The sequence below is a fragment of the Aegilops tauschii genome, chromosome 7 (genome assembly GCF_002575655.3).
Source record: "Aegilops tauschii subsp. strangulata cultivar AL8/78 chromosome 7, Aet v6.0, whole genome shotgun sequence".
Lineage (NCBI taxonomy): Eukaryota > Viridiplantae > Streptophyta > Magnoliopsida > Poales > Poaceae > Aegilops > Aegilops tauschii.
Window position 1 is genome coordinate 75847644 of NC_053041.3, and position 25886 is coordinate 75873529.

The following is a 25886-nucleotide window of genomic DNA, read 5'->3' on the forward strand; positions in this document are numbered from 1 at the left end:
CTTTAATCACGTTTTGTTTGATTCATGTATTAGAGATAATAATCAGGTAGCCCATGAATTGGCCAAGTTGGCCAAGTTCTCTCCTCCTAGTATCTGGATGGATTCACCTCCGGATGAGATTATACCTTTTCTTGTAAATGATACAATTGTGATTGAATAAAGGAGGAGATGATTTGTCAAAAAAAATAGTCTCTATTTTTTAAAAATATTTCAGACATACTATTCCGTTTAGAGAGATGAAGATAGTTGAGGCGAGGATGTCAGCTGGCATCCCCACTTCATTCAAACTCCTCCTTCTCTAGCTAAATAATGTGTGAATAGACTTAATTTGACTGGTCAGAAGAAGATAGTTTTTTTTTTCGGAGAATCAGAAGAAGTTATTGTTATTGTGGCCCAGGATTGACTTCCTAAATACAAGGTGTGTTTTATTTCTAGATTTTTTTTGCTTGCTATTTCATTCTGATTGTAGTCAGTTTCTATGAGAAACGGTGTATAGACCAAGTGTAGGAAGTAACTCGCAGAGGGCAATTAGCTTTTAATGTTTTTAACATTCTCGTGTGTTGTTGTGGCACATCCCATGCGATGGTTGAACTCATCGCTTTGGTGTTGACCACGCTCGAATGCGTTGGGATCAAGTGGATATGGCCACCATCGACAATATGAAGAAAGAAAATAAATGGCAATGTAGTTTTTTTTTTCATCCGTTGCAACGCACGAGCATATTTGCTAGTTCATTCATAAACAAGGGCATATTTTCGCAAGTATTAACAAGAGATAAAACTTCCAACAAAAGATATGCACTCCTCACATCACATTTTTCCAACAAAATTTGCACAAGGATTAGAAATTTCTCAGAGGTTACCAACGGACACAACTTCCTCTCATCACATTTTTCCTTTAGCACCGTCAGTAACCAAGACAAGTTGTGCTACAGGTTACAACATAAATAGCTACTGTTCATGGTAAAATACAACAGCTCTTCATGAGAACAGCACATCTTTAGATTGTGTTGAGGTTGGATTTTTTTTCCTTATCCTAACAGCAGATATATTTGAACAAAATCATAGTTAAACATGCCGATGTCTCAAGAATCCAAACAAACACCAGATTTTTCGCCCTTCTGCATATGTTCCCACAACTTAGCATTGTTATTCACATACAGAAAAAGATAAGGCTCTTCAATCATATATGGTTTAAAAACATCAAAATAAGGCCATAAATGCTGATAACAGAGACATTAGTAGGATTCTGCTAATCGCAAGTTGCCTCATTCAAGTACAAACATCATATGCAATTTGATCCTAAACAGCATGCAGATTAAAGGGGAAGTAAATCCGATAATTATCGCATTGTGTATATCCTTAGGGTGCAATGAGCCCATGTTTGACGGATCCAATCTATTTGCCAGACCTCAGATATGAACCACCACTATATGTGTAGCACAGACAAACTGCTGCCTAACCAAATTCAAAAGATTCGTGCGCGTTGCGTTGGGAGCCACCAATGAATTGACCTAGCCACACAAAGATCCCAACTGAGCCAGCAAGGGAAATATGCATCAACTGTCTATTGGCATTATTCACTGGCTAGTGTGAAGTGCTGTGGCCCTGTTTCTTCCTTCCAATCAACGAGCCGCAATGCGAGGAATCCGTAGTTCGGAATTTTTTGCCTTGATGTTCTTCGTCAATTCCTCAAAAGATTCAGGTATGGAGTGGTACTCATGAAACATGAGTCCTTTTGTCCTTCATAGCGGAAGAGAAGACAGTCATAATGTAGTATCGCACATGATACATGCAAAGAAGAAAAATTAAGAAAAACAGACTTACCACTCATGAGGATGGCAGTAGGTTAGAAGATGGTCAGCAATGGTGAAGGGGCACACGGAGGGTCGGATCCTATCCTTCCCATCATGTATTTGGCATGTCACTGCTAGCCGCTCAGAGAAACCTGTCCTTATGGAGTGCACCACAACAGGGTCACGGCGCAAAGAGAAGTAAATGGAGTTGCTGTTCACAGAAGGGAGGTCCCTGGCTGAAACAGAGAGGGACCGATCCCTGCTGAGGAACAGCGCGCGGCCACCGAGGCAGTTCACTGGGATCAGCTCACCGCGGTCGATGTCCAACGCAAATAGCTTATAGGCATTTTGCTGGAAGGGGTCCACGCCACAATGTTGTGCAGTTAAATGGCGGATGGCAAGCAGCACTCGCCCACCAGACTCCACGAGGAAGTAGCTGCATAGGCACGGATCACCAAAATTATTTGGAACATGAGCAAGCACAGGATGTGGTGATCTCGGATACAGCTGCATGATCTTCCTTGAGCCACCCTCGCCGACTGTCGCGTAAAGCCTTCCTTGGAAGGGCAGGATGCTCCTAAGGAAAAGCCCTCGGTGGAGGACCTCCCAAGTTGGGCGGCCAGCCTCGGCGCCGATCACCACATGTGTCCACGGGAACCATGCCACCACGGCAATGGAGGTCGCGGACGCGCTGCAGACCGCAGCATTCATGTCAAGCAGAGAGTTCCGGTTCCTGACGGCGTCGTGGAACACAGGGACGAGGGACGGGAGGTCGACCACGACCCGTGTGAAGGGATGCAGCACCCGGACGGCGGCGGTGCGTTTGTTCAGAAGAATGATCAGTCCCTGGGTGAAACCGACGATCCTGTGGCGCAGGAGCTCCGGCAGGCGGACGCGGAGGCGCCTGGCCGTCCGCGCGTGGAAGAAGCCGATCTCGCCGGCGTCGTCCGGGCGTACCCCGTCGCCGTCGCAGAGGGCGACCCAGCCGCGCGGCCAGAGGTCCGGTTTGCTCAGCGTGGGGTCGCGCGCGTCGCTCGTGCAGCTGCGCCAGCCGGAGCAGACGGCCCGGAAGACGATGTAGTCCACCACGTCGCCGGCCAGCAGGCGGCTGGTGACGAGGTGAACCACATCGGTGGGGAGGGAAGCCCAGCCGCTTGCCTCATGGGTCCGCCGGCGCTTGCAGGCGGAGAGCGGGGCCAAGGAGGGACCTTTGCGCCGCCTTCCCGCCGTCGGAGTAGAAGGGGGTAGCTTTTTCCCCATCGCGCGCGCTCGACCTCGGCTTGCTCAGATCTCCTCCGCCCTCTCCTCCATCTATATATAGGCCGTTTCGTCTCCGACACCGGCCGGAACTTGAACTGCAGAGGAATCAATCCGAGGAGTGACGGGAAATCCGAGGGCTGAGGGGAAATCCGAGGGAGGAGGAAGCCTTCGACGTCGCGGATCCGGAAAATCAGGAGAAAATTAAGCAGGGAAGAGGTAGGTGAGGAAGAAACTTACGGCCGCCGTTGCCGCCGGTGTCGGGGTGAGAGACCGGAGGGGATTGAGGCGCGCCGCCGTGGAACACTGAAGAAACGCCTTTTTTTTTTTACTTTAATCCACACGCCGGAGCAGAGCCGGCGTGCTGTGCCGGCCCGCGTGCTGCGCCTCCAGGGCCGCTTAGTTAATCGGGCCGGCACGTTGGCCCGTTTAGCACACTGGTCTGTTTAGCAGTTTGGCCTTATGGGCTGTATTTGGGCCATTTTAGGCCTATTAGGCTGATTATATAGGCTATATATATTTATATAATTCAAAAAAAAAGAAAATCAGCTCAAAAAAGGAAAAAATAGAAAAATTAAATGGGTCGTGCCGTGCCGGTCCGCGTGCCCAGCCTCCAGGACCAGGCACGGCCCCAGACATGCCGCGTGCCGAGCACAACTTGTTTAGCCCCTGCCGTGCCTGGCCCATGGCGGGCCGTGCCGACGTGCTCGTGGGCTGGCCTGGTTGGCCCGTCACGTTTGACCAGCTTTGCATAGGAGGGGATGGAAAAGTAACTCACTTAGCAAGTCCGCCCACCGCGGGCATGCCCAGACGCATTCACAAACAGAGTCGGGTGGCCACTGAGGCGGCCACACTCCTTAAATTTAAACCCTCAAATTCATGGCATTCATTATAACACAAAATTTATCACAATTCAATAATTCAACAATGCAACAAAGCAAAAAGAACATGGTTCAACAATCCGGACATGCTAAAATAAAATTCAAGTCCGGGCCATGGCTGGCCAACTTGATGGATCACTCGTCGGACGTCATTTGTTGTCTTGACTGACACAACCTACACTATCTTAGAGCAAGTCCAGCAGTTCCCCTGAAATTTCTCCCCTATATCTCAAAACATGGGACTCCCCTAAAAAGATTCTCCCCTAAAAATTGCTCAACTCCAGCAGTTCCCCTAAACATCTCCCTTATTCTATATTTTAAGAGTATTTCATAACTACCAACGGCTAGTTTTCCAACGGCTAGTTTTGTCTCTACAAATACATGATCAACCTTCATATCTATCACAATCATGATCGTGCCTCCTCTTCTACTTCTCTTTCGCCATCTCTCTGCCATCTCTCCACAACGAAACGATACACCGTCAAAGTTTGGCCCAGCAATTTTGCGAAGATTCCTCCTTCGAAGATGAGGAACTCATGATGGCTGCAATTGTAGCAGAGGAAGAAGAAGCCCGGCTGGATGCTCCACGACATGGAGGTTCACAACCGGGACGTCAATCTCTTCAGCACGATTTTGCGGAACGCTTTCAGAACCTCCACAAGGACTATTTTGCAGAGAACCCCACCTTCAAGGCAAGGATGTTTCGCAATAGGTATGAAACTGGTGCATATGTTTCGTTTTCACCATAGTAGTCGCTCTTCATGTCTCATTTAAGCTTTTATTCACAGGTATATAATGCATCGTCCTCTTTTTCTGCGCGTAGCAAGTGCTATAGAGGCACATGATAGCTATTTTTCTCTGAGAAGAAATAGTGCTGGTGTTCCTGGTTTACATCCTTATCAAAAATTGACCTCAGTATTTCGAATCCTAGCTTACGGGATAGCAGTTGATCTTACTGATGAGTATTGTCGGCTAGCAAAGTCCACCGCTTTAGAAAATCTTAGAAGATTTGTGCATGTTGTGATCGAGGTCTTTGGGGGTCAGTACCTGAGATCTCCAAATGCTGAAGATACTGCTAGATTACTTGCAATTGGAGAGCAAATGGGGTTTCCGGGTATGCTCGGAAGCATCGATTGCATGCATTGAAAGTGGAAAAATTGCCCTACTGCACACAAAGGTTTTTTTGTTGGCCATAAACGCGTACCCACGGTCATTCTTGAAGCCGTTGCTTCACAAGACCTTTGGATTTGGCATTCTTTCTTTGGTTTACCAGGATCTCATAATGATATAAATGTTCTCCACCGTTCACCCGTGCTTCCAAATCTAGTTGAAGGGCATGCTCCAGAAGTGAATTATACCATCAATGGTCACAACTACAACACGGGGTATTACCTTGCAGATGGCATATATCCGCAGTGGGCAACATTTGTGAAACAATTCCAAACCCAAAAGGTGAGAAGCACAAAAATTTCTCCCGATTTCAGGAAGCATGTCGGAAGGATGTCAAATGAGCCTTTGGTGTTCTGCAAGCTCGCTTTGCTATTGTACGTGGACCGACAAGGTATTGGGATCTGGAGACACTCAGAGAAGTGATGACAGCTTGTATCATCCTGCATAACATGATAATAGAAGATGAGCGTGGAAGTCTTGTAGACTATCGCTACGGTAACATGGGAGAACTAGTGACACCTTCTCACCAACAGGCGGCTACATTGACCCAGTTTCTTCAAGCTCAAAGTGATATTCGAAACAAACAAGTTCACTACCAGCGTCAACTTGATCTAGTTGAGCACCTGTGGCAGATCCGTGGACTGATGTAGCTTTTATAATTATTAGGTGTTAGTAATAATGCAGTCTATGCCAATAATAGCCCAACGATGTTGAAGAGAACCTTGTGTGCGACCATGGTCTTCAGATTTATTGGCATGGAAGTAAGCATCGATTCTTTTCCAATAACAATCACGAGATTGGTCTACTCCTATGGTTGGATCTTGAGTTATCTCGAGGTATGCATCCACCAAAGTTAAGTCTTCAGCCTTGCTGAAATTCTTTTGCCTCTTCGAAGCTCTTGCTTTCGAAGCGCTTGCCTTCTTCGCCTTTGCTTTCGAAGACCTTGCTTTCACAAGAGGGGTAGGCTCTTCAGTCTCTTCGAGATCAGTTTGTTGTTCTTCATGCCCTTCGAGATCAATTTCTTGTTCCACATGCCCTTCAAGATCGACATGTTGTTCTTCGGTCCAGTGCAAATCATTCAATCCGGCATCACTATGCAACAGCTCAAAATAACTCTAATCGTCCATTATCAAAATCTGAAATAGAAACACGAAACAATAAGCTTCAACACAAATAAATAGCAGTAGCACAAAAATTTCCAGCAAGCTATCTCTATGTTCTATATGTAAAAATGTGCAGCAATCTCTCTCTGATTGCTGCTCTCTATGTGACATCACTGTCCTATTTGGTCCTGCACATATCTCTCTATCTCACATCTCTGTGCTCTTTCTCAAATAAATTGCAATAGTAGTAGCACTGAAGACACACAAGCAATCTGGAACATCACCTCTCTCTATCCATATTTGCACGCATGCAACAACTCCACCGGCGTCCAACCACCCTTCAATCCCTTCTAGCAGCAACTGCTGGCAGACCTCCTCCCGCTCTGCTCTCTATCCCGAGCAGGAGCTCCTCCCTCCTCCCTTCAATCCCCTCCAGCAGTAGCTACTAGCAGACCCCCCCTCCCTCTCTGCTCTCTGCCCCGAGCAGGAGCTCCTCCCTTCGAGCCCATCCTCACCATCAGCCACGACGGCCATGCCCGTCCCCCTGTATCCACTGCCCGACGGCTCTTCAAGCAAGCCACAACGGTCGTGCCCCCGCATCCACTGCCCGACGGCAACCTCTCTCCCTCCCTAGATTTGCTACTTTGCTTGGATCTGAGAGAAAATCAGTGAATGAACGAACCTAGGATGCAGTGGCGACGGCGGCGTGGTGGCGGGAGGGAGATTTCCGGACGCAGCCGTTGCCTCCACCAGCGAGTCGGGGAGGGGATTGAAGGAAATATGCCCTAGAGGCAATAATAAAGTTATTATTTATTTCCTTATATCATGATAAATGTTTATTATTCATCCTAGAATTGTATTAACCGGAAACTTAGTACATGTGTGAATATATAGACAAAACAGAGTGTCCCTAGTATGCCTCTACTTGACTAGCTCGTTAATCAAAGATGGTTATGTTTCCTGACCATAGACATGTGTTGTCATTTGATAAACAGGATCACATAATTAGGAGAATGATGTGATGGACAAGACCCATCCGTTAGCTTAGCATTATGATCGTTACAGTTTCATTGCTACTGGTTTCTTCATGACTTATACACGTTCCTCAGACTATGAGATTATGCAACTCCCGAATACCGGAATAACACCTTGTGTGCTATCAAACGTCACAACGTAAATGGGTGATTATAAAGATGCTCTACAGGTGTCTCCGAAGGTGTTTGTTGGGTTGGCATAGATCGAGATTAGGATTTGTCACTCCGTGTATCGGAGAGGTATCTCTGGGCCCTCTTGGTAATGCTCATCACTATAAGCCTTGCAAGCAATGTGACTAATGAGTTAGTTGTGGGATGAAGCATTACGGAATGAGTAAAGAGACTTGTCGGTAAGGAGATTGAACTAGGTATGATGATACCGACGATCGAATCTCGGGCAAGTAACATACCGATGACAAAGGGAACAATATGTTGTTATGCGGTTTGACTGATAAAGATCTTCGTAGAATATGTAAGAGCCAATATGAGAATCTAGGTTCCGCTATTGGTTATTGACCGCAGATGTGTCTCGGTCATGTCTACATAGTTCTCGAACCCGTAGGGTCCGCATGCTTAACGTTCGATGACGATTTGTATTATGAGTTATGTGATTTGATGACCGAAGTTTTTTCGGAGTCCCGGATGAGATCACGGACGTGACGAGGAGTCTCGAAATGGTCGAGACGTAAAGATCGATATATTGGAAGGCTATATTCGGACATCGGAAAGGTTCCGAATGATTCGGGTATTTTTTGGAGTACCGGGGGTTACGGGAATTCACCGGGAGAAGTAATGGGCCTTATTGGGCTTTAGTGGAGAGAGGGGAGAAGGGCCAAGAGGTGGCGCGCGCCTCCCCCCCTGCCCAAACCGAACTGGACAAGGGGTGGGGGCGCAACCCCCTTTCCTTCTCCCTCTCCCTCTCTTTCCTTCTCTCCTACTCCGAATAGGAAAGGGAATCCTACTAGGACTTGGGAGTCCTAGTAGGACTCCCTATGCTTGGCACGCCCCTAGCCCTGCGCCGGTAACTTCATCATCACCGTCACCACGCCGTTGTGTTGACGGAACTTTCCCTCGGCCTCAGCTGGATCAAGAGTTTGAGGGACGTCACCGAGCTGAACGTGTGCAGATCACGGAGGTGTCGTGCGTTCGGTACTTGATCGGTTGGATCGCAAAAACGTTCGACTACATCAACCGCATTACATAATGCTTCCGCTTTCAGTCTACGAGGGTACGTGGACACACTCTTCCCCCATTGCTATGCATCACCTAGATAGATCTTGCGTGATCGTAAGAAAATTTTGAAATTACTACGTTCCCCAACAATGGCATCCGAGCCAGGTCTATGCGTAGATGTTATATGCACGAATAGAACACAAAGAGTTGTGGGCGATAATAGTCATACTGCTTACCACCAACGCCTTATTTTGATTCGGCGGTATTGTTGGATGAAGCGGCCCAGACCGACATTACATGACCGCATTCATGAGACTAGTTCTACCGACGTGCTTATGCACATAGGTGGCTGGCGGGTGTTTGTTTCTTCAACTTTAGTTGAATCGGTTTGACTACGGCCGGTCCTTGTTGAAGGTTAAAATAGCACACTTGACGAAAAATCGTTATGGTTTTGATGCGTAGGTAAGAACAGTTCTTGCTAGAAGCCCGTAGCAGCCACGTAAAACATGCAACAACAAAGTAGAGAACGTCTAACTTGTTTTTGCAGGGCTTGCTGTGATGTGATATGGTCAAGGCATGATGTGATATAAATTGTTGTATGAGATGATCATGTTTTTTAACAAAGTTATCGGCAACTGGCAGGAGCCATATGATTGTCGCTTTATTGTATGCAATGCAATCGCCATGTAATTGTTTTACTTTATCAATAAGTGGTAGCAATAGTCGTAGTAACAATAGTTGGCGAGACGACAACGATGCTATGATAAAGATCAAGGTGTCACGCCGGTGACGACATGACGATGCTTCGGTGATGCAGATCATGAGCACAAGATGATGATGGCCATATCATGTCACATATTTTGATTGTATGTGATGTTTATCTTTTATGCATCTTATTTTTCTTAGTACGGCGGTAGCATTATAAGATGATCCCTTACTAAATTTCAAGGTATAAATGTTCTCCCTGTGTATGCACCGTTGCTGCAATTCTTCGTGCCGAGACACCATGTGATGATCGGGTGTGATAAGCTCTACGTTCACATACAACGGGTGCAAGCCAGTTTTGCACACGCAGAATTGTCGGGTTAAACTTGATGAGCCTAGCATATGCAGATATGGCCTCGGAACACTGGAGACCGAAAGGTCGAGCGTGAATCATATAGTAGATATGATCAACATAAAGATGTTCACCATTGAAAACTACTCCATCTCACGTGATGATCGGACATGGTTTAGTTGATATGGATCACGTGATCATTTAGATGACTGGAGGGATGTCTATCTAAGTGGGAGTTCTTAAGTGATATGATTAATTGAACTTTAATTTATCATGAACTTAGTCTTGATAGTATTTTACAAATTATGTTGTAGATCAATAGCTCTTGTTGTAGCTTCCCTACGTTTTTATATGTACCTAGAGAAAACTAAGTTGAAAGATGATAGTAGCAATGATGCAGACTGGGTCCGTGATCTGAGGTTTATCCTCATTGCTGCACAGAAAAATTATGTCCTTGATGCACCGCTAGGTGACAGACCTATTGCAGGAGCAGATGCAAACGTTATGAACGTTTGGCTAGCTCAATATGACGACTACTTAATAGTTTAGTGCATCATGCTTTACGGCTTAGAACCGGGACTTCAAAAACGTTTTGAACGCCACAGAGCATATGAGATGTTCCAAGAGCTGAAATTGGTATTTCAGACTCATGCCCGTGTCAAGAGGTATGAGACCTCTGACAAGTACTTTGCCTAAAAGATGGAGGAGAATTGCTCAACTAGTGAGCATGTGCTCAGAATGTCTAGGTACTACAATCACTTGCATCAAGTGGGAGTTAATATTCCAGATAAGATAGTGATTGACAGAGCTCTCTAGTCACCATCACCAAGTTTATGGAACTTCGTGATGAACTATAGTATGCAAGGGATGACTAAAACGATTCCCGAGCTCTTCGTGATGCTGAAATCGATGAAGGTAGAAATCAAGAAAGAGCATCAAGTGTTGATGATTAAACAAGACCACTAGTTTCAAGAAAAGGGCAAAGGGAAAAAAGGGAACTTCAAGTAGAATGGCAAGCAAGTTGTCACTCCCGTGAAGAAGCCCAAAGCTGGACCTAAGCCTGAAACTGAGTGCTTCTACTGCAAAGGAAATGGTCACTAGAAGTGGAACTGCCCCAAATATTTGGCGGATAAGAAGGATGGCAAAGTGAACAAAGGTATATTTGATATACATATTATTGATGTGTACCTTACTAGTGCTCGTAGTAATCCCTGGGTATTTGATACTTGTTCGATTGCTAAGATTAGTAACTCGAAACATTAATTGCAGAATAAACAGAGACTAGTTAAGGGTGAAGTGACGATGTGTGTTGGAAGTAGTTCCAAGATTGATATGATCATCATCGCACACCCCCTATACTTTCGGGATTAGTGTTGAACCTAAATAAATGTTATTTGGTGTTTGCATTGATCATGAATATAATTAGATCATGTTTATTGCAATACGGTTATTCATTTAAGATAGAGGATAATTGTTATTCTGTTTACATGAATAAAACCTTCTATGGTCATACACCTAATGTTGATGGTTTATTGAATCTCAATCATAATGATACACTTAATATTGATGCCAAAAGATACAAAGTTGATAATGATAGTGCAACTTATTTGTGGCACTGCCGTTTGGGTCATATCGGTGTAAAGTGCATGAAGAAACTCCATGCTGATGGACTTTTGGAATCACTTGATTATGAATCACTTGGTGCTTGCGAACCGTGCCTTATGGGCAAGATGACTAAAGCTCCATTCTCCGGAATAATGGAACGAGATAGTGACTTATTGGAAATAATACATACCGATGTATGCGGTCCAATGAGTATTGATGCTCGTGGTGGGTATCGTTATTTTCTGACCTTCACAGATGATTTGAGCAGATATGGGTATATCTACTTAATGAAACACAAGTCTGAAACATTTGAAAAGTTCAAAGAATTTCAGAGTAAACTAGAGAATCATCGTAACAAGAAAATAAGTTTCTATGATCTGATCGTGGAGGAGAATATTTGAGTTACGAGTTTGGCCTTCATTTAAAACAATGTGGAATTGTTTCACAGCTCACGCCACCTGGAACACGACAGCGTAATGGTGTGTCCGAACGTCGTAATCACACTTCATTGGATATGGTGCGATCTATGATGTCTCTTACTGTTTTACCACTATCATTTTGGGGTTATGCATTAAAGACAACTGCATTCACGTTAAACATGGCACCATCAAAATCCGTTGATACGACGCCTTATGAACTGTGGTTTGGAAAGAAACCAAAGTTGTCGTTTCTTAAAGTTTGGGGCTGCAATGCTTATGTGAAAAAGCTTCAACCTGATAAGCTCGAACTCAAATCGGAGAAGTGCGTCTTCATAGAATACCCAAAGGAAACTGTTTGGTACACCTTCTATCACAAGATCTGAAGGCAAGATATTCATTGCTAAGAATGGATCCTTTCTAGAGAAGAAGTTTCTCTCGAAAGAAGTGAGTGGGAGGAAAGTAGAACTTGATGAGGTAATTGTACCTTCTCCCTTATTGGAAAGTAGTTCATCACAGAAATCAGTTCCAGTGATTCCTACACCAATTAGTGAGGAAGTTAATGATGATGATCATGAAACTTCGGATCAAGTTACTACTGAACCTCGTAGGTCTTCCAGAGTAAGATCCGCACCAGAGTGGTATGATAATACTGTTCCGAAAGTCATGTTACTAGACCATGATGAACCTACGAACTATGAGGAAGCGATGATGAGCCCAGATTCTGCGAAATGGCTTGAGGCCATGAAATCTGAGATGAGATCCATGTATGAGGACAAAGTGTGGACTTTGGTGGACTTGCCCGATGATCGGCAAGCCATTAAGAATAAATGGATCTTCAAGAGGAAGGCAGACGCTGATAGTAGTGTTACTATCTACAAAGCTTGACTTGTCGCAAAAGGTTTTCGACAAGTTCAAGGTGTTGACTACAATGAGATTTTCTCAACTGTAGCGATGCTTAAATCCATCTGAATCATGTTAACAGTTGCCATATTTTATGAAATCTGGCAAATAGATATCAAAACTGCATTCCTTAAATGGATACTTCTTAAAAGAAGAGTTGTATCACTAGTAGAAAACAGGGCTTAGGTCACAGGGCAGTTTTCATATTAGCCCCGGTTCAGTCACGAACCGGGACTAATGTGAGCATTGGTCCCGGTTCGTGAGCCCAGGGGGCCGGCCGGGGCCTCGTGGGCATTGGTCCCGGTTCGTATGGACCCTTTGGTCCCGGTTGGTGGTACAAACCGGGACCAATGGGCCACGCTCCTGGCCCACCACCCTTTAGTCCCGGTTCATACCACAAACCGGGACTAAAGGGCTGGTCCTAGTTGCGGCCAGTGTTTAGTCCCACCTCGCCAACCGAAGGGCGCTCACACCAGTTTATAAGCCCGTCCCTCTATGCCTTGTTGAGCTTCTCTTAAAGTGAAAATAGATGCCCTTATACAGGAAATTTGACCTAAATTCATAGTAAATTTCATATAAATTTATTATGAATTTAGGTTGAATTTTCTCTATAAGTGCATCTATGTTCATTTTTTTATATTTATAAAATAAATAAACCTTAATAAAATAAATAAAACTAAATAAACCTTAATAAAATAAAATAAAATAAACTATAGTAACTACAATAAATAAACCTTAATAAATTTAGTAAAAATAGCAGCAGTAAAATAAATAAAAATAGCAGTAGTAAAATAAATAAAAAATAAAATAATTAAAGTAAAATACATAAGTAATTACAAATAAAATAAATAAGTTTTTTGTTGTAAGTAGAAACAAAACCTTTTCAGAGTTCATTTGAAATGCTTTTCAATTTTAGGGTCTTATAGCTCAAAATAATTAGTAAATGCATGAAAAATAACAAATGAAGTCAGAAAGGATTGAAAAATGATGATGTGGCTTTGAATGGTGCATTTTGAACACACAAAAAGTCAGGAGTTCAAATAAGTTTTAAAAAATGAAATCCCTTTGTAACAGATGAGTTTCCGGATGAAATCCTGATACTTTGAAAGAGATTGTCCGTTTTGTACATGAAGTGCATCCAGTTTTTGCCGTAACCCTCTCAACTTTCTTGCACATGCTATGTGGATGAAATGATGATATCATGCCAACTTTCAACCTTTTCAGAGTTCATTTGAAATGCTTTTCAATTTTAGGGTCTTATAGCTCAAAATAATTAGTAAATGCATGAAAAATAACAAATGAAGTCAGAAAGGATTGAAAAATGATGATGTGGCTTTGAATGGTGCATTTTGAACACACAAAAAGTCAGGAGTTCAGATAAGTTTTAAAAAATGAAATCCCTTTGTAACAGACGAGTTTCCGGATGAAATTTAAACTATTCAAATTTGGAAACTAATGGAGTAACAGAAAGTTTATAATTATTCTGAGCTAAAAGCAAAAATAATAAAAAAATAAAGCAAAAATCAAAAGAAAATAAATAATTCAAAAAACAAAAAAATACTGGACAAAATAAAAAATGCCGCCTAATTTGCCACACGGCCTGCATACGACTAGAAACCCATCTGCACATGGGCCAGGATGCAGGCCCAATAGGCCCAACATGGCAGTGACAAAGGTAGGCATGTAATGCCTGCATATTAGAGAGGAGCTCAGCACCTGAGCTGCAACGCAGCTTATAAACAGGTGCTGAGCTCTCTCAGCTAGCGAGGTGGGACTAAACTTCCCACCGCACCGCGCCAGCACATTAGTCCCGGTTGGTGGCTCCAACCGGAACCAATGCTCCCCTTTGGTCCCGGTTGGTGCCACCAACCGGGACCAAAGCCCTCTGCTTCCCGCCCTTTGCGCTGGTGAAAAGAGGCCTTTGGTCCCGGTTGGTGCCACCAACCGGGACTAAAGGGTGGGTATTGGTTCCGGTTTGTGCGTTGAACCGGGACCAAAGCCTTTGCTATATAAGCAGCACTTATGAAATTTTTTGATTTCCATCGCCAGCGTCCCCCCGCCCGACGACGGCGCGAGCTCGATCTACGCCGCCAGGCTGCCCCGCCGTCGTCGCCGTCGCCCGTGCCCCCGAGCCCACGCCATCGCCCATCGCCGTCGTCCTCCGCCCCCCGCCGCCGTCGCCGTCGGCCTCCGCCGCGCGCCCCCGAGCCTTCGCCCCGTACGTCACCGTCGCCGCCCTCCGCCCCCGGCCCGCCGCGGTCGCCGTCGCCCTCCGCCACCCACGCCGTCGCCCTCCGCCACCCTGTGAGCGCCACCCTGATCCCCTCCTCCTCCTCCCTGTAATGGCCGCCGCCGCTACCGCCGCGCCCCCTAGCTATTATATATGTGTATATAGTTTAGATTTGTAATTTAGTTGTATTAATTTGGATGTGTAGTTAGATGTGTAGTTAATTTAGTTGTTGTAATTTAGATGTATTAATTTAGATTTGTAGTTTAGATTTTTTTGGTGATATTATTATTGAATATGCAAATATTTGTATGTTCATATGCAAAGAATATATCAATTTTTTCATAGAATTTTTATGATTTTTTCTGTTGTAATTTTGTTCATAGAATTATTATGATTTTTTTTGTTCATAGAAATTGTGTATGATCAAAGTCATTTATGTATGTTCATATTTAGAAGAAAAAGAAGGAGAGAAAAAAGGAAAATAAGAAGAGGAAGAAGGAGAAGAAGAAGAATAAGAAGAAGAGGAGAGGAAGTAGAGGAGAAATAAATAAGAAGATGAAAAAGAAGAAAAAAAAGAGTAGAAGAAGAAGAAATAGAGGAGAAGAAGAAGAAATAGAATAATATATTATTCTATTTTTTCTTCTTCTCCTCTATTCCTTCTTCTTCTCCTCTTTTTTTTTCTTCGATCTCCTCCTCTATTCCTTTCTTCTTCTCCTCTTTTTTTTCGTCTTCTTCCTCTTCTTATTTTTTATCGGGTATGTCGTTGTCGATATATGTACCCCCCCCCCGATAAATTTTAGTAAGTACTACTTAGAAAGTGTTTAATAGAATTAGTTAGAAAAATAATAGAACTAGTTAAACTAGCTAGTTTATTTTTAGTAAGTACTACTTTATTCTATTTATAGTAAGGAAATTAATAGAACTAGTTTGTTTTTTTAGTTAAAGCAATTATTCCCGCATCGACGTCGACGATGCCTATCCCGCATCCTCGTCGTCGACTCGGCGGAGGAGGTCGGCTTGATCAGAGGGGCCATGTCCGGGACTGGGCTCCGCCGGGCTGGTTTTGGGAGGTGCTACCTTCCGGTGGGCGTAGGTTGGTGAGGAACCAGCCCGTCGTTGACCCGGTCCTTGTTTGGTGGCGCTCGCGTGGGCCAGTGACGGTGCCGAGGCTTCCGGACACCGCGGAGGTGGTACGTCACCGTGTCAGCGAGGAGGACCAGCATGTCCGTCGCTACATGGTTGCGTTGGAGGGCAGGTTCGACAATACCTGGCAGGTTCTTCAGGGATCTCACTGGAGCTATGATCCTGTGATGGTTCCGTCCCTTTGGGTGTCCACCGCCCGCGCCGATACCCGTCGGGCGCTACTGTTCTAGCTGTACTAGCGATGCTATATGTATGATAGTATTCGAGGTGTATTAGTGATAATATTCGACGATGTACGGACGCATGGAGATGATGTAGTTTTGCTTATAATTGAATGCATCCTAATTTGAATACTACTTTATTTTGTGATTTGATTTTTCTTATTGAATGCTCAAAGTGGAAAACTACTCCGATCCTACTTTGAATGCTAAAATTGGAGAGCACTATGATTAGTTGATAGCTTATAGGGTTTTTGTTTTCGCAGAAATCTAGGAGCCCCCGGCCCCTCCATCATCCCCGCCGTCGTCCCCGTCACCACCCCCTCCGACATCGAGGTGAGACCAGCCAAATCCTCTTTTAGAAAGATAATTAAACGATATTTCGGGTTGACTGTCAGTCTGTCGAGTCTCCACCATATATGAGAGGACGAAGAATCCCGACTGTTGTCGTGGGGGTAGCTTCTCCTTCATTCCCGTGTGCTAGACAATTTGGTGTAATGCACTCGAGAACGAAAGGAGGAGCTACCATCACCGACTGTCGCAAATGTCAGAGAGGAATCAGTGAGGGAGAGTTCCACCATATATATATGAGAGGACGAAGAATCCCGACTGTTGTCGTGGGGGTCGCTTCTCCTTTGTTCCCGTGTGCTAGCTAGACATTTTGGTGTAATGCACACGGGGACAAAGGGAGGAGCGACCATCACCAACGGTCGAATGTATACACCACGTGAGCTGAGAGTTTTCAAGAAAAGACTCGACAAATCGATAGTCAACCCGTGATGAATAATAATGATCTAACTTAGGTTTTTTAGTACATATATTTAATTGTAGATGTTTAATATTTGAATTATGAACATAGGAAATGTCGTACTCGGACGACGAAAGTCTCCTGGGGGAGTGCGACTAGTGCCACGACGACCGAGGTCAGTGCGACAGGCCTCACCTGGACGAAGATCGACGCTTCAGTATTAAGCTGGAGGAGACGTTCGATGTTGAAACGGTACGCAACGACGACAAGTGTTATTTTTTTCGTAATTAAGCACGACTTCAACTATTTCAACGTGTACTTTTCATCTTTTACAATTCGGCTAGCTTATCCCATGCCATGCAAGACGCTACGTCTTGAAGAGGATGGGTTTTGAAGACCATGAAAGTATGGAAACAAAGAAAATTCACCTAAGGACCCATCATGATATAGATTTTGAAGTAAAGCTGTATAATTCTGAGAGCGTAACCCATTTTGGTTGCAAAAATTGGGAAGCATTTTGCAAGATGTATGGTTTTGATGAGGGTATGCTTGTCACCATGGATCTTGGTGATCCTGACATCGAGCAAGACAATATGGACATTTGGGTCCTTGTTGATACGCCTCCAATTCTACCGCTATGTGAGTTTCTCAAACACAGTTATTAGCTAATTTATATTGTTCATTTCAAAATAGTTGACAGCTTATTTTCATTGACAGCTTATTTTGATTGTTCAAACAATGTGCGGAACATGGTAGACAGAACCTACTACACCGATGGCTCTGAGTTAACTTATAAGGAGAAAACTCATCTGGTCGGATTTTGTACTGATATTGAGAATTACAATATCTACAATCAAACTCCTCAACATTATGGTCCTCAATACGTGCCACTAGTGCATGTGTTGAACTACGGTAACTACTATGGAGATACCCTGGTAAGATTTCTTACTATTACGACATCCGTGCATATTTTGCATAGTTCTAAAACTAGTACATTATCATTGCTAACTATGAAGTTATTACTATGTTTTTCAACAGATAATCCCAGAGGATTGTGTGCCTCATTTGATGTATCAGAATGGTAGGCTTGATGTTTTGAATATACAACCAGGTCATCCTACGAATCTCAACTGTCCATACCGGATTTCTAAAAGAAGTGGAGACATGCAAATCAAAGAATGGAAAAAATGTATGGACAGTCGCAAGGAGGTTCTTGGAAGCAAAAGGAAGCGAGGCGCAAGAATTGGAGACAGGGTGATCTCCATTCTCCATAATGGAGAGTCAGGGTCTATATTGTTTTATGCTATTTTACCTTAAAGAGGGTATTTCGGTCCTACCTAATACTGATGATCATGTGCTAAGAACAATTAAGTAGGGTTGGTTCGATGACTGTGAGGATGATGATCGTATGACTTGTTATTAATAACGAGTAGAAGTTGTATGATGATGATTAGTAGGACTTGTTATTATATATGATGATGCATGATGCGCGCATGAAGAGTTATTATATATCAGCGGGTGAAATGAACATGGATTGGATTGAAGTGAAGGCAACATGCATGTGGTGCGTGTCGAAAGTAGTACAATCCAAACTTGATCAAGTCCGGATTAGTATTACTTTCGACATGCACCACATGTTGCCTTCACTTCAATCTAAGCCATGTTTAGGCATAGCAGTACGTAGCGTTGGTAAACCAAGCACGGAGATATAAGAGAGGACACTTCTCTCTAATAGCTACCTAATAACAACCTAAATTAACCCCCCAAAAACCCCAAAACCCCCCTCCCTTTCAAAAAAAACAAAAACCTCAGCTCCTGCCAGGTGCTGACGCGTGGATGCCTATTGGTCCCGGTTGGTGGCACCAACCGGGACCAAAGGCCCTCCTGCCTGGGCTCCCGGCACCGGCCACGTGGACGGCCTTTAGTCCCAGTTCGTGTAAGAACCGGGACTAAAGGGCTAGGGCATTAGTAACGACCCTTTAGTCCCGGTTCCAGAACCGGGACTAAAGGCCCTTATGAACCGGGGTAAAAGCTCCTTTTCCTACTAGTGTATATGATGCAACCAGAAGGTTTTGTCAATCCTAAAAAGTACTAACAAGGTGTGCAAGCTCCAGCGATCCATCTATGGACTGGTGCAAGCATCTTGGGGTTGGAATATACGCTTTGATGAGTTGATCAAAGCATATAGTTTTATACAGACTTGCAGTGAAGCCTGTATTTACAAGAAAGTGAGTGGGAGCACTACAGCCTTTCTGATAAGTATATGTGAATAACATATTGTTGATCGAAAATGATGTAGAATTTTCTGGAAAGCATAAAGGAGAGTTCGAAAGGAGTTTTTCAAAGAAAGACCTCGGTGAAGTTGCTTATATATTGGGCTAGTATAGAGATAGATCAAGACGCTTGATAATATTTTTCAATGAATACATACCTTGACAAGTTTTTTTGAAAGAGTTCAAAATGGATCAGTCAAAGAAGAAGTTCTTGCCTGTATTACAAGGTGTAAAGTTGAGTAAGACTCAAAGCCCGACCACGGCAGAAGATAGAAAGGGAATGAAAGTCATTCCCTATGCCACAGTCATAGGTTGATGTGCTGTGTACCAGACCTATTGTGCACCTTGCCATGAGTTTGGCAAGGGGGTAGAATAGTGATCTAAGAGTAGATCACTGGACAGCAGTCAAAATTATCCTTAGTGAGGACTAAGGAAATATTTCTCGATTATGGAGGTGATAAAGAGTTCGTCGTAAAGTGTTACGTCGATGCAAGCTTTTACACCGATCCAGATGACTCTAAGTCTCAATGCAGAGCTCCATACAGATGTGACAGACCCGTTGACTAAACTTCTCTCACGAGCAAAACATGATCACGCCTTAGTACTCTTTGGGTGCTAATCACATAGCGATGTGAACTAAATTATTGATTCTAGTAAACCCTTTGGGTGTTGGTCACATGGCAATGTGAACTATGGGTGTTAATCACATACAGATGTGAACTATTGGTGTTAAATCACATGGCGATGTGAACTAGATTATTGACTCTAGGCAAGTGGGAGACTAAAGGAAATATGCCCTAGAGGCAATAATAAAGTTATTATTTATTTCCTTATATCATGATAAATGTTTATTATTCATGCTAGAATTGTATTAACCGGAAACTTAGTACATGTGTGAATACATAGACAAAACAGAGTGTCCCTAGTATGCCTCTACTTGACTAGCTCGTTAATCAAGGATGGCTATGTTTCCTGACCATAGACATGTGTTGTCATTTGATAAACGGGATCACATCATTAGGAGAATGATGTGATGGACAAAACCCATCCGTTAGCTTAGCATTATGATCGTTACAGTTTCATTGCTACTGCTTTCTTCATGTCTTATACACGTTCCTCAGACTATGAGATTATGCAACTCCCGAATACCGGAGGAACACCTTGTGTGCTATCAAACGTCACAACGTAACTGGGTGATTATAAACATGCTCTACAGGTGTCTCCGAAGGTGTTTGTTGGGTTGGCATAGATCGAGATTAGGATTTGTCACTCCGTGTATCGGAGAGGTATCTCTGGGCCCTCTTGGTAATGCTCATCACTATAAGCCTTGCAAGCAATATGACTAATGAGTTAGTTGCGGGATGAAGCATTACAGAACGAGTAAAGAGACTTGCCGGTAACGAGATTGAACTAGGTATGATGATACCGACGATCGAATCTCGGGCAAGTAACATACCGATGACAAAGGGAACAACGTATGTTGTTATGCGGTTTGACCGATAAAGATCGTCGTAAAATATATAGGAGCCAATATGAGCATCCAGGTTCCGCTATTGGTTATTGACCGGAGATGTGTCTCGGTCATGTCTACATAGTTCTCGAACCTGTAGGGTCCGCACGCTTAACGTTCGATGATGATTTGTATTATGAGTTATGTGATTTGATGCCCGAAGTTTGTTCGGAGTCCCGGATGAGATCACAGACGTGACGAGGAGTCTCGAAATGGTCGAGACGTAAAGATCGATATATTGGAAGGCTATATTCGGACATCGGAAAGGTTCCGAATGATTCAGGTATTTTTTGGAGTACCGGGGAGTTTCGGGAATTCACCGGGAGAAGTAATGGGCCTTATTGGGCTTTAGTGGAGAGAGGGGTGAAGGGCCAAGAGGTGGCGCGTGCCTCCCCCCTGCCCAAACCGAATTGGACAAGGGGTGGGGGCGCAGCCCCCCTTTCCTTCTCCCTCTCCCTCTATTTCCTTCTCTCCTACTCCGAATAGGAAAGGGAATCCTACTAGGACTTGGGAGTCCTAGTAGGACTCCCTATGCTTGGCACGCCCCCTAGGCCGGCCGCCTCCTCCCTCCCTCCTTTATATACGGGGGAGGGGAGCACCCCAAGTACACACAAGTTGATCTTTTAGCCGTGTGCGGTGCCCCCCTCCACCGTTTTCCACCTCGGTCATATCGTTGTAGTGCTTAGGCGAAGCCCTGCGCCGGTAACTTCATCATCACCGTTACCACGCTGTTGTGCTGACAGAACTCTCCCTCGGCCTCAGTTGGATCTAGAGTTCGAGGGACGTCACCGAGCTGAACGTGTGCAGATCGCGGAGGTGCCGTGCGTTGGTACTTGAGCGGTTGGATCGCGAAAACGTTCGACCACATCAACTGCGTTACATAACGCTTCCGCTTTCGGTCTACGAGGGTACGTGGACACACTCTCCCCTCGTTGCTATGCATCACCTAGATAGATCTTGCGTGATTGTAGGAAAATTTTGAAATTACTACGTTCCCCAACAGGGATCGGGGAGGCCGTCGTTCCCCTTGATAGAGGGGAGAGAGACGACAATTTGGGGGAGGCCAGAAAAAGGGGGAGGGGATCGGGGAACTGCTGGAGGCGTTTTTTTGCTGTTCTCCCATAAAATAACGATCGGGGAGGGTTTCGGGGCGCTGCTGGACTTGCTCTTAGAAGGTGAATAGGTGCCTAGTTTTAAAATATCTCCAATAAAAGTTCCATTTTCTACAATATACTTGTATGAATATTGTTGTGATGACATACGGTTAGCAATCACAGCAGGGTGATCTCAGATCTTCTCGTGGCTCCCATACTACGGCAGCCGCTTGTACCTGTACCCAGCGTGCTAGGGTTTCTCGTGCCTCCCTTCGGTGCCGCCGTTGGTCTAACCCTTGCAAGCAGGAGAGCTTCGGTTTCTAATGTTTTTTTAGTTTTGTTAGGGTTTGTGTCCTACTCAGAAATGCGAGGCCCCGACTGCTCTCTGTAGATGGAATAAGGTCCTCCCTGCCTAGCCCCCGTTCGAATGATGTTTCTAGCATTGCCCGATAGCGTGTGGAGGTTTGTCTCCGGCAGAGGCGGACCCACGATGAAAATGTCATGGTGTCCACGCCTAAATTACACATATGTGGACACCAAGCTATGTTTTGCATAAAACTAGCATACTCAACCATTGTAGATATCCAGTAGTAAAAATGCTTATCAAAATACTGTTCTACTTGTAATTGTAGTTGATTATACGAGTGTAAATGTTAGCAGAGATGAGATCACCTAACACGGTGTTGCTACATAGCTAACGGCTCAAGACCAACATCACTGAATTATTTTTCATGAAAGAAAAACATCACTAATTTACTGAATCATTTGTCCTGAAAGAAGAACATCACTTGGCCTTAAAGAAGAACATGCCTGATTAACTAACTGACTGAATTTACTTGAGCACACTTGCTGCCGCTGCTCTAAAAAGGCCTCTAGTCAACATATTAACATCATGGGCAATGTTTCTGAATGGCTCAAAATATTCATTGTCAAATTTTTTAGTATACTGTCAACTGAAAATAACTGCCTGAAGCTGACACTCTTTTTCAGTTTTGACAATAGAAACAACATCTAAAACAGGGAATTGCATCCAATCAATATCAAGGGGATATATACCTCTGTTGTAGCCGCCGGCAGCGACATTGGATGGTTGGACGGACGTTCTTGTTTCTCCGGTGAACTCTGCGCTTCTTCCTCCGGCGCACGCGAAACCACAACGGCCATGGCTGATGGCCTTCAGGTCGCCGCAGAGCTCCTCCTGTCGCCTCCATTCGTCGGAGCCCGCCTCCCGTGTACGCGCACTCCTCCCACTCTCTCCCCCCACGCATCAGCATCTGTCGCCCCCTTCGCCTTATCCATCCTTGTGCGGCAAAGGAAACAGATCATATTGCCGCACATCCCATTGAACGGAAAGAAAGGGCAGCCAGCCCAGCTGGTTCCGTCCCGTCGATAGTAACGCAGGGCGCGAGTTCGATCCCCGCACGCTTCAATTTATTTTTCCTTGCGGACGAAGGGTGCTGGATCGAAACGTTTTTTGCCTAAACAAACATACTTCATGGAGTGCAGGTCAAATAGCAAAAAACACAAGGACTATTCTGCAAAAATGCCGCGACGGTGAACCCGGAGACCCAATCCGTGCTTTATTATTAGGGAGAGATATGAAGTTTTTTGCCCAAACTGAACAATAACGCATAAAAACTTTGAAGACAAATTTAATCAGCTAAGGCTGCACTATTTATGTTTAAACAGGCTAACATCAAAACATAAGATAAAACATATTGATTGAATTTATAATTATGAAGATGTACTTACTTACATTGTGTAGTACTGAGTCTTGCATTCAAAGGTTGAGGAATTAAGGACATTATAACCGAGCCTAAACGCAGCCCTCTCAAGCATCCACTCCTTGCCGTTGGATTTCTTGGATTGATCGTTGATGGCCGTCCGATATACTTCCTCTCGTGTGTGGGCTGCTCCTGGGCCGACTGTCCTTTGAGCAGCTACTCCCGAAACCAAATCTAGGCCCTCTCGTTTGCCTATACTAAGAACGTCCGATCTCGGATGGACGGTCAAGGAACGTTTCCTCCCGTTCCACCTGATCTCTCATGTCTAATCCCACCCCCGATCTCTCCTCTCTCACCCACGACACATGTTGCGCCGCCGCCGCTGTTGTTTCGTTCGGCACGCACCTCCTCACGGCGCACTCCTCGGCCGCCCCGTCGGAACGCTGCCTCCGTCTCCGTCTAGCCGTCGATAACCTCCTTCTTGTATCTTCCGTCGGAAAGGTGCAACAGGGATCATCTCTTTCTCGGGCGGCCACGAGCTCCATCTCCAGATCGGTGGCACACTACACCCAGAAGCATGTATCCGATTTTTCTGGAGTCCGTGGGCGAACCGCCGCTCCACGCTCCAGATCTGGCCGGAGGTACGCGCGGACGTCGGGGCAGTTTCAGTTGGGGAGTCTCGGTTGGGAGGGGCTCAGGGCAGGTATCGCTTCTAGGGGCTCGAATGGCTGTTAGACATGTTCGTTTACGTTTGCTCATCTTGATATTATACGCTTCAGTTAGGATTGGAAAAATCATGTTGTCATCCAAGTTTTTTTTCATGAATCCAGGCCAGCGAATGCATACAGGGAAAAGAGGGAAAATTGAAGAGCCATATTCTCTGTCCACTTTGCTCTATGGTGCTGAAAGCAAAAAATTGATTTACTTACATCTGGTGTGATTACTATTTTTATCCTTGTATTGAGCATAGCAGTGCATATGAATATATTAGGCCATGCTCTTTGTCTACGATTGAGTTGTTGCAACTCCATGTGTAATATGCGAGCAGCCAAAGTGATGTACAGGATATTAGAGTAACTATTTATCTTTTCAACCGATCATGAAAATTGCTTGCAATTCTATTATGACGTTTGTTTACACAAGGAAATTTTCTTAATCGATCATGTTATTTTTGTTCTCTGCAGAATCTTTTAGCCATCAAATTATTGTTGCACTTGCGAGTCAAAATGTGCAGAAAGATGGATCAAAGGCCACCACCGCATCGACACATTGACATTGTTCTTGCTCCTCTCATTTTCTTTCTTTCTGAATCCCTCAATCCATCAGAGGAGCTCAAGTCCAAGTAGAGGCAGCTCATGGACTTCTGAACAAAGACAAGGAACAAAGAATCCCCCAATGCGCAAATATGTGTTTGTTATTTTGCAACTAGCACGCAAAGAACGTCAGCCTTGAAACCTAAAGCGCTTTCTACTTAGAGAACTACTGGCTGAAACAGAGTATTTCTGCAGCAGCACCATTATATGGAGAAGTGTTGTTTTTTAATGTTTACCAGGGGAATCTACATATCACTATCCAAGAATGACTTCATGTTCTGGTATTCTTTTTTGGTTATGTCTTGGGAGCATACACATTGAGTGGTCTATATCTTTTCCAAAAAGCAAAGTAAAATTCAAGGACAGAAGATTTAAAGTATAATCGTTTTTTAGGTGTCCACTAGACGTGAATGGTAACTTGGTAAGTATTTTTTGTCTGCAGTTATAACACAACACAACCACTTGCCTTTTTAGAGTCATAGATATCACAAAGCAATAATTCTGACATTTTCACAATAGTTGATGTCCCTTCTTAGCTTTACAAATATATATTTCCTTGAATAAAATTAAATAAATATATGGTAATCTGAAACAGGTCCATCGCACAGGAGGCACTACACCTAGCAGTCTTATTCCCATAGATTGAAGAGATGTTTGAAAAACGTGCATATACTACTTTTTCAATTGTTCCTCCTGTTTATTCAGGTTTAGAAACTACACGACTGAGGGCAAGAGTTGTACATCTTGAAACAGGTCACTGACGGTTGACTGTGCATCTGCAGGTGATGATTGTATAGACGTGTGCAGACTTGATATCAGACAATTTCTCTACCCAAATGTTTCATAGGAGTTTAATGGTGCACTATCTGAATTATGAATCTGTGTGCATCATTGCACTGAGCAGAAAATAAACTGTTGAAAACTATTTGATCGATCAGTTGAATTTATATTGGAAATTAATTTGTGGAATTTGTTGTTATAAAATATATAGTACGTAATGCCAGTTTAAAACCAAAATAAAACCCCTTCATAGATTTGCACCTATTTCTAACTTTTTCTGGGGGGACATCCATCGCTAACTTTACATTGCAAAAATGGAGGGGGCGCAGCAACGCGCGCCAGCAATGGTCTAGTAATCCGTATAAATGAGAACCACTTGGACTTGATTCTTACTTACCAACACGAGCAAATGGTAGTAATTCAATTTTTAATTGTGGCATCCTTGAAACTAAAAGCCCT

General features: G+C 44.1%; 1 protein-coding gene and 1 long non-coding RNA gene across 4 annotated transcripts; one reads left to right on the forward strand and one right to left on the reverse strand.

Annotated features, from left to right (window-relative positions):
• Positions 1-1127: 1127 nt before the first annotated feature.
• On the reverse strand, positions 1128-3426 carry LOC109734356 (uncharacterized). The gene is made up of 3 exons (XM_020293563.3): positions 3293-3426; positions 1827-3150; positions 1128-1742 (listed from the first exon to the last, which is right to left on the reverse strand). The coding sequence occupies exons 2-3, from the start codon at positions 3053-3055 to the stop codon at positions 1625-1627; spliced, it is 1347 nt and encodes a 448-aa protein (XP_020149152.3). The 5' UTR covers positions 3056-3150; positions 3293-3426; the 3' UTR covers positions 1128-1624.
• Positions 3427-23477: 20051 nt separating this feature from the next.
• LOC109734355 (uncharacterized) lies at positions 23478-25608 on the forward strand. 3 transcript variants are annotated; one of them, XR_012189174.1, is made up of 3 exons: positions 23602-24037; positions 24165-25068; positions 25430-25608. It is a non-coding gene; the product is annotated as an uncharacterized lncRNA (long non-coding RNA). The 3 variants fall into 3 exon arrangements; XR_012189175.1 differs by lacking the exon at positions 25430-25608 and having other exon boundaries at positions 23604-24037; positions 24165-24268; positions 24519-25029; XR_012189173.1 differs by lacking the exon at positions 25430-25608 and having other exon boundaries at positions 23478-24037; positions 24165-25029.
• The last annotated feature ends 278 nt before the right edge of the window (positions 25609-25886 follow it).

Coding starts and splice junctions, on each gene's coding strand:
- LOC109734356 (XM_020293563.3), bottom strand. CDS start 3,055: ATGGGGAAAAAGCTACCCCCTTCTACTCCGACGGCGGGAAGGCGGCGC. Junction 1,743..1,826: donor TACTGCCATCCTCATGAGTG/GTAAGTCTGTTT, acceptor TCCGCTATGAAG/GACAAAAGGACTCATGTTTC.